Below are 8,856 nucleotides of genomic sequence, written 5' to 3' on the forward strand. Positions count from 1 at the left end.
GAGTATGTCCATATAAATATATGGTTGAGCGATGGCCGAGCGGCATAGGCAAGATGCAATAAATGGTATAAAATACAGTATATACAGTGGGGCAAAAAAATATTTAGTCAGCCACCAATTGTGCAAGTTCTCCCACTTAAAAATATGAGAGAGGCCTGTAATTGTCATCATAGGTACACTTCAACTATGACAGACAAAATGAGGGGAAAAAAATCCAGAAAATCACATTGTATGATTTTTTTTTGTTGCAAATTATGCTGGAAAATAAGTATTTGGTCATCTACAAACAAGCAAGATTTATGGCTCTCACAGACATGTCACTTCTTCTGTAAGAGGCTCCTCTGTCCTCCACTCGTTACCTGTATTAATGGCACCTGTTTGAACCTGTTATCAGTATAAAAGACCCCTGTCCACAACCTCAAACAGTCACACTCCAAACTTCAAGAGAAGAAGTTGCAAAGGAATTCAGCTATCGTACATACAGTTGAATAATACGGTCATTTCCGTTTGTATGTCTTTGTCGTCACTCTCTGTTGAAATCACCCGATCCGTCTGTGACAAATAGTTAGACAGAAAGTCTCTGAGGTCACCATGTCCTTAGTAGTTGAAGTAGGCTTCTTTGTTCTGAAAGTGTTTGTTAGAATGGATACATCCAAGTACCACACAGTGGTGAGAGGGAAATGTTCTTCCCCTCTCGTCTTCGTTAGACTGGATCCTTCAAAAAGGTACACAAGTTGGTTCTCGGTCGAATTTACTTGACTAAAGTCTTTAAACAGCTGCAGACTGAATGTTCCGATGCAGTCTTTCTTTTTAACTCGAGAGTTTGAAGGTCTTACCATTTGTAACATATTCAGCTCGCGCTGTACGTATTCTGATCTGGTAGAGTCTAACCATTCGTGACGTCCGGCTTACCGTCCACCTACTTGGTCTGATGTAGTTTTAAACCATTTGTCAGCCGTGTAGTCACAGCTCCACACTGTCTGATCTGGTCGTTTTAAACCATTTTACACATCAGTAGCAACCTGTCAATGTACTGGTCTAACATGTTAATTCTAAAGCAAATCTTTTTAAGCACTCAACTTGGAGGGCGGTTCCATCACGTTGCCACAATGTCTGTGCTCACGTAGGCGTGGTTACTGACTTGGCAAAAGTCTATATGAAAAAACATGATCTCATTTAGAAGGCTAAAATCACATTTAATCTTTTCACAAATAGTTTAATTTAATCATATGTTTTACAACATTTAGATGTAACTCTGACATATACATTGTGAAAGCTCTTAAAGTTACAATGTTTCCGTTCTAACGTCTTCAATGATATCACAAAACAACAATTGATTTAACATGATTGTTCTTTAAGTCCCTCCCGACCATTTCCCACATTATTTACATTATAAATATTGTTTCAATGTCCAACATTTTGATGTTAAAGTTTTGGGGCAGTCTCTCTCTACACAAAGGATTTTTGACTTCTCCATACTGCAGTGTACGAGAGAGAGTTCCTGCAAGGTATTTACGACCGTCATAAAACTAGCCAACGTCCACCCCTTCCTCTCTGGTGGGAGGGGAGGGGGGACTCTCTCTGATCCTCACCCAGGAGCAAAAGTCATGACACACATGTATCTACGGGGGAAGGATAGCCAGCCACAGAGGAGGGTGATTTTAACTAAGGAGGAGAAGGAGGCCATGCTGACAGAGATGCATGCTGGACATTTTGGAGTGAAGCGCATGATTGCCAAAACCAACCTACGCTTCTTCTGGCGTGGGATTGTCAAGGATGTGGACAGCTGGGCAAGTGAAATAACCTTTTGTTAAAAATCACATGCTTTTATATCTGAAATTATTATGATTTCGATGAATGTCATAGAGCGCACAGTGTTTCAATTTGTAATTTTGTGCTTATAGGTCAGTACCTGTCTAGCCTGCCAGAAGTTTGAGAGGGTGAAGACTATGGCGCAGGAGTTGAAACCCATCAAAGTTATTTCATCATTGGCACATGATCAGTAAGTGTGTCACGATTCAAATTTTGCATTGATAAGTTTTTTTTTAAATGGTTGCTTTATTTGACCACAGCAGACTTCAATATGATCAAATGTTAGTGTCAGTATCCGTACAAATATGAAAACTGCATACTGTATGACACAGATACGGGTAAGAAAGAAGTTACCTAACATTTTAAATGTTCGGGGTGGACCTCATCGGACCCTTCACGAAATCCAGGAATGGCAACCGCTGGTGTCTGATGACAAACGATAATGACACCAAGTGAGTGGAGGCAAAAAAACGCTAAGATTATCGAATCCCATTGTGACGTAGAGGGGGACATTATTTGGCATGACAGGCCCAATGTGTGCCATGAAAACAAACCATCACACAACCACCACCAGCCTGCAATGCTGACACACAGCATGAATGCATGTAATTATGTTTTTTTCCATACCCTAGTCCTACCATCAGCATGAAACAGCAGGAACAGGGATTCATCAGACCAGGCAAAGATTTTCATATCCTCCAGTGTCCAGTCTTTTCAATTCTTAGCCCACTCCAACTGCAGTTTCTTGTTTTCTGCTGAAAGCTAATGGGGATCCATAATAAATAAACAGCATTAAGGATGATAGCTTTCACCTGGGTTCACCTGGTCAGTCTGTCATGGAAAAAGCAGGTGTCCTTAATGTTTTGTACACTCAGTGCATGTTGTCTACCAGCTCATTCTCACAGAAAACTGCAGAGGGAAGCAGTACCATCCAGTCAACCATCAGACTCCATTGTGAGACGTCTCACAGAGGATATTCAACCCTAAGGGCAAATCCAAGATCATCTCAATATCTTTACAGTAGAAGCTAACAAAACACACCAAAACTGACAAGGTGCACACTGATCAGTAAAGAGAGGCTAACATTCTATAACACTCCCTTTCCTCTGCATTGTTCTCTCACAGTGAAAAAATAGGATTAAGTGCTCTACGCTTTCTTCATTTGATCCAATTCAACATTGCCAATTATTTTATTAGATGATAATTAAGTGGAGTGTCTAATCTTCGCTGGTCTGAGAGAACTGATGAGGTTTCTCTCCTTTATGTATACTTTGGTGTCTTTTTAAATTGCTCTGTTGAGAGAATCTCTTCTCACAGTCAGTGCAGTGATAAGGCTTCTCTCCAGTGTGTATCCGTTGGTGTATTTTCACATTTCCCAATCGGGAGAAACTCTTGCCACAGTAAGAGCAGAAGTAAGGTTTCTCTCTTGTGTGTGATCTCTGATGACCTTTTCGCTCCGCTGATGATTTCAAATATTTTCCGTCGTCAGAGCAGTAGGAAGGCTTCTCTCCTTTATGTATACCTTGGTGTCTTTTTAAGTGGCTCGGTTGAGAGAAACTCTTCCTACAGTCAGAGCAGGAGTAAGGCTTCTCTCCTGTGTGTGTTCTCTGATGAACTTTTAGCTCAGTTGATGTTGTGAAGCATTTTACACAATAAAAGCAGGAGTAAGGCTTCTGTCCTGTATGTTTACGTTCATGTATTTTTAACTGGCCCAGTTGAGAGAAACTCTTCCCACAGTCAGAGCAGGAGTAAGGTTTCTCTCCTGTGTGTGTTCTCTGGTGACCTTTTAGCTCAGCTGTTGTTTTAAAACATGTTCCACAGTCAGAGCAGATGTAAGGCTTCTCTCCTGTATGTACACGTTCATGTAGTTTTATGTGGTCCAGTCGAGAGAAACTCGCCCCACAGTCATAGCATAAGTACGGCTTCTCTCCTGTGTGTGTTCTCTGATGAACTTTTAGATCAGTTGATGTTGTGAAGCATTTTATACAATTAGAGCAGGTGTAAGGCTTCTCTCCTGTATGTACACGTTTATGTAGTTTCAAGTTGCCCAGACGAGAGAAACTCTTCCCACAGTCAGAGCATAAGTAAGGCTTCTCTCCTGTGTGTGTTCTCTGATGAACTTTTAGCTCAGCTGTTGTTTTAAAGCATTTTCCACAGTCAGAGCAGACATAAGGCTTCTCTCCTGTATGTATACGTTCATGTGTGTTTAAATTATCCAATCGGGAGAAACTCTTCCCACAGTCAGAGCAGGAATAAGGCTTCTCTCTCGTGTGTGTTCTCTGATGAACTTTTAGCTTAGTTGATGTTGTGAAGCTCTTCCCACAGTCAGTGCAGGAATACAGATTCTTTCCTGTGTGTATTTTTAGGTGTATTTTTAGCTTTGATAGAAATGGCACAATCTCCTCACAATGTGGGCAGTGGTGAGACATCTTAGCTCTGCGATCTTCCAGCTGCTCTCTGGATGTAGAGAATGTCTCAACATGGTCTCCTGTGTGAACAACATCAGAAGAACCAGTCAGTTGGTGTGATATACATGTCAATCAAATGTATTTTATGAAGCCCTTTTTTACATCAGCAGTTGTCACAAAGTGCTTTTCAGAAACCCAGCCTAAAACACCAAAGAGTAAGCAATGCAGATGTAGAAGCACAGTGGCTAGGAAAAACTCTGAAAAAGAAATGTAGGAAGAAACGTAGAGAGGAACCAGGCTCAAGGGGTGGCCAGTTCTCTTCCTACTGTAATTGGTGACATGTATCCATATCAGTAGGCTGTACAACACAAAAAGAGAATTACAACTATTCTAAAAGGGGGTAAGAGTCAAAAGCTAAAAAGGAACAAAAGGAGTGAAAATGATGAGCCATTTCATCCTTCACCGCCATCACAAGGGTTAGTCACTACACAGACTCCTTCTACAGCAACTTTTCATGCACAGTGGAGAAGTTGGGACGAACAACAAACTTAAAACCTGCTCTTACCATCATAAACAGATGTCCCAATCTCCTCCTCTTCTTCTTCATCTTTAATGTTGACGTTCAGCTCCAGTGTTTGACTGCAGTCTTCCAGCTTCACTGCTGCCATCTCTGGATCCTGCAGTGCAAACTGGGCTCCACTGTCACAATCAGGACCCAGTGACTGTAGGTTTGGACTCCGTGTGGAAGGAGAGAGGCAGGCTGGGTTTGTCCTCACTGTTGATGTAGTAGCCATAAAGAGAAACAGACACAAAGTTATTGTCTTGACAGTTCTGGCACTTTATTCTCTAAAAATTATATTTCTTAATGTTCAATTATCTAAGTTGTCTACTGGTCTACACCGGGTAACAGTGTATTCGGAAAGTATTCAGACCCCTTGACTTTTTTTTTGCTGCATTATGTTTTTCTAAAATAATTCAAAAATTATTCCCCCTCATCAATCTACACACATTTTATTTTTATTTCACCTTTATTTAATCAGGTGGGCTAGTTGAGAACAAGTTCTCATTTGCAACTGCGACCTGGCCAAGGTAAAGCATAGCAATTCGACACAGAGTTACACATGGAATAAACAAAACATAGTCAATAATACAGTAGAACAAAAGAAAACAAAAAGTCTATATACAGTGAGTGCAAATAAGGTAAGTTAAGGAAATAAATAGACCATGGTGGCAAAGTAATTACAATATAGCAATTAAACACTAATTAAACAATACCCCACAATTACAAAGTAAAAGTATTTTTTTCATGTTTGCAAATGTAAAAAATATATAACTGAAATATCACATTTACATAAGTATTCAGACCCTTTACTCAGTACTTTATTGAAGCACCTTTGGCAGCGATTACAGCATCAAGTCTTCTTGGGTATGATGCTACAAGCTTGGCACACTTGTATTTGGGGAGATTCTCCCATTTTTCTCTGCAGATCCTCTCAAGCTCTGTCAGGTTGGATGGGAGCGTCGCTGCACAGCTATTTTTAGGTCTCTCCAGACTAGTTTGAACGGGTTCAAGTCCGGTCTCTGGTTGGGGCACTCAAGGACATTCAGAATTGTCCTGAAGCCACTCCTGTGTTGTCTTAGCTGTGTGCTTAGGGTCATTGTCCTGTTGGAACGTGAACCTTCGCCCCAGTATGAGGTCCTGAGCACTCAAGCAGGTTTTCATCAAGGATCTCTGTACTTTTCTCTGTTCATCTTTCCCCTCGATCCTGACAATCCTTCAAGGCCCTGCCGCTGAAAAACATCCCCACAGCATGATAGTGTCACCAACATACTTCCCCGTAGGGATAGTGCCAGGTTTCCCCCAGACATCACGCTTGGTATTCAGGCCAAAGAGTTCAATCTCGATTTCAACCAACCAGAGAATCTAGTTTCTCATGGTCAGAGTCCTTTAGGTGCCTTTTGGCAAACTCCAAGTGGGCTTTCACATGCCTTTTACTCAGGGGTGGCTTCCGTCTGCCCACTCTACCATAAAGGCCTAATTGGTGGAGTAATGCAGAGATGATTGTCCTTCTGGAAGGTTCACCCATCTCCGCAGAGGAACTCTGGAGCTCTGTCAGTGACCATCAGGTTCTTGCTCACCTCCCTGACTAAGGCCCTTCTCCCCAGCTTGTTCAGTTTGGCCAGACAGCTATTGGAAGAGTCTTGGTAGTTCCAAACTTCTATCATTAGGGAATGATGGAGAGGACACTGTGTTCTTGGGGACCTTCAAAGCTGCAGAAATGTTTTGGTACCCTTCCCCAGATCTGTGCCTCGACACAATCCTGTCACAGAGCTCTACATACAATTCCTTCGACCTCATGGCTTGGTTTTTGCACTGACATGCACTGTGGGACCTTACATAGACAGGTGTTTGCCTTTCCAAATCATGTCCAATTCATTGAATTTACCACAGATGAACTCCAAGTTATAGAAACATCTCAAGGATGATCAATGGAAACAGGAAGCAAATGTTTTCGCTTTGTCATGAGGATTATTTATAATGTAACATTATATGGAAAAAGTCAAGGGATCTGAATACTTTCTGAATGCCCTGTACATCATCCACTCACTATCACAAGGGTTAATAATGGCAGACTAATTTCATAGAACAATACTGGTGTCAAACCATGTAAGTCTCAGTAGCATGAAATAACATTACTTTCTCATTGAAACAGTTCTACAGCAACTTTTCATTCACAGTTGGAAGTTGGAACAAACAGCAAACTTAGTTAGATAGAACCTGCTCTTACCATGAGAAACAGATGTCCCAATCTTCTCCTCCTCTTCTTCATCTTTAATGTTGACGTTCAGCTCCAGTGTTTGACTGCAGTCATCCAGCTTCACTGATGCCATCTCTGGATCCTGCAGTGCAAACTGGGCTCCACTGTCACAATCAGGACCCAGTGACTGTAGGTTTGGACTCAGTGTGGAAGGAGAGATCAGGCTGGGTTTGTCCTCACTTGATGTTACCGGCCTCAGACTTTATTCACGTCGGCCAATACTAATAAAGAGAAACAGACAAAAGTTAGTCTTGAAAGTTCTGGCATTTTCTAAAAATATATTATATTTCTTGTTCAATTATCCAAGTCAGTGTTTGACTTGTTTTGACTTGAAATAGGGACCAGTACTGTTTATATTTTGGTGCAGGATCTCCACAACACTTTTGAGTTAATATTCTATAAGAGGAACATGAGCTCAAGCAGTAGAAATTTGAGGTGACGGATCAGGTAGATAAGCATTGGCAACAAAACATGAATCAATTCACATTAGACACAAAGTACATGCTTTAAATTAGGCTATGCAACTTAAAAGCACTTATCTATAGTAGATACAGAATGTACATGCATAAATTACAAAAACCATGTATTACAAGGTTGCAGCTTGTTTGTACTATTTTCCTGAATAACCTTGCCTTCGATATATTGTTACAATACAAAACCAATAGCATTTCCGTTCACACCATACTAACATTTATAAAGATTGAAACAACTGAATATGTCTGAATATTACTACACATGTCGAAAACGGATAATTACTTTCAGCTTCAAAACAGTACTGCAACCATCAAATTGGCTCTCTCTGCTGCACCCGCACTGCCTGAAGCCCGTTTACGCAGAATTACTTTGAGAAAAGTATGTACATCCACTCAGACAAACCAAGTCTCTAGTTATGGAACTTGTCAAGTAGTTATCACGTTCTTCATTCTGTTTGACACAAAAATAACACATCAAACCTTAACCAAACGGGATAATACCGTAATAGATTTGTCACCTAGCATAGCATGACATGTTCTTTCGATATTAGAAATGTAAACATTCTATTACATACCTGTAGTAATAAATAGAGACGGACACAATGATTATCTTCTAGACTGCACGCTTTCTTTATTCTGAAGAATGTTGAGCGCCTGTCCGGAACTTCCTGTTCCCCACTACCACAGTGCAACCGTCCGTACGTTCCGGGATCCTTGGAATAGCCCTACCCCGTTGCATGAGAAGGGGGTTGGTGCCACCGACTCCTCCTCCTCCGGGACATTGAGTCGTAAGAAAAGCCGTGCGTGAAACATGTAACGTAACGGTAAAAAATAATAATCTGTAATCGTACTATGTTACGACCATGAATGAACATTTACACTTAAATGTTTACTTTACGTCTCCCTTTACTCGGTTATAGATCTTTTTTTTATATACACATTTCTGTCTGGAATGTGGAATCTGCAAAACCGAATGTAGCTCGTTAATAATGCAGCTTCCGGTTTCATTTTCAAAATAAAAGTCTAGATCTTGTTTTAGAACAGCATTGTACCAGTAGATAAGCGTAATATAGGCTTGGGCCTTCAGCAAATGACTTGTGTGAGAATTATACAATAAAGACACAGAAGAGCATTGGCTATACTCAGCCTTGTCTCAGGATGGTAAGTTGGTGGTTGAAGATATCCCTCTAGTGGTGTGGGGGCTGTGCTTTGGCAAAGTGGGTGGGGTTATATCCTTCCTGTTTGGCCCTGTCCGGGGGTGACCTCGGATGGGGCCACAGTGTCTCCTGACCCCTCCTGTCTCAGCCTCCAGTATTTATGCTGCAGTAGTTTATGTGTCGGGGG

General features: G+C 41.2%; 1 protein-coding gene across 4 annotated transcripts; it reads right to left on the reverse strand.

Annotated features, from left to right (window-relative positions):
* Positions 1 to 450: 450 nt before the first annotated feature.
* On the reverse strand, positions 451 to 8,390 carry LOC112240391 (zinc finger protein 501-like). 4 transcript variants are annotated; one of them, XM_042312696.1, is made up of 6 exons: positions 8,088 to 8,277; positions 7,796 to 7,963; positions 7,010 to 7,260; positions 4,786 to 4,995; positions 4,220 to 4,300; positions 719 to 2,574 (listed from the first exon to the last, which is right to left on the reverse strand). In XM_042312696.1, the coding sequence occupies exons 3-6, from the start codon at positions 7,110 to 7,112 to the stop codon at positions 2,534 to 2,536; spliced, it is 435 nt and encodes a 144-aa protein (XP_042168630.1). In that variant the 5' UTR covers positions 7,113 to 7,260; positions 7,796 to 7,963; positions 8,088 to 8,277; the 3' UTR covers positions 719 to 2,533. The 4 variants fall into 4 exon arrangements, with proteins under 4 accessions (XP_042168629.1, XP_042168627.1, XP_042168628.1 ...); XM_042312693.1 differs by having other exon boundaries at positions 458 to 4,300; positions 8,088 to 8,299; XM_042312695.1 differs by lacking the exon at positions 4,786 to 4,995 and having other exon boundaries at positions 451 to 4,300; positions 8,088 to 8,390.
* Between the last annotated feature and the right edge of the window lie 466 nt (positions 8,391 to 8,856).

Source organism: Oncorhynchus tshawytscha, unplaced genomic scaffold, assembly GCF_018296145.1.
Source record: "Oncorhynchus tshawytscha isolate Ot180627B unplaced genomic scaffold, Otsh_v2.0 Un_contig_7461_pilon_pilon, whole genome shotgun sequence".
NCBI classification, from domain to species: Eukaryota; Metazoa; Chordata; class Actinopteri; order Salmoniformes; family Salmonidae; genus Oncorhynchus; species Oncorhynchus tshawytscha.

Excerpts from the sequence above, each read along its gene's own strand:
- LOC112240391 (XM_042312694.1), bottom strand. The coding sequence starts at position 7,112 with ATGGCATCAGTGAAGCTGGATGACTGCAGTCAAACACTGGAGCTGAAC. Across the intron at positions 4,996-7,009 it reads TGGGACATCTGTTTCTCATG|TGAGGACAAACCCAGCCTGC; the intron begins GTAAGAGCAGGT and ends CTACATCAACAG. Across the intron at positions 4,301-4,785 it reads TGGGACATCTGTTTATGATG|GAGACCATGTTGAGACATTC; the intron begins GTAAGAGCAGGT and ends TTGTTCACACAG.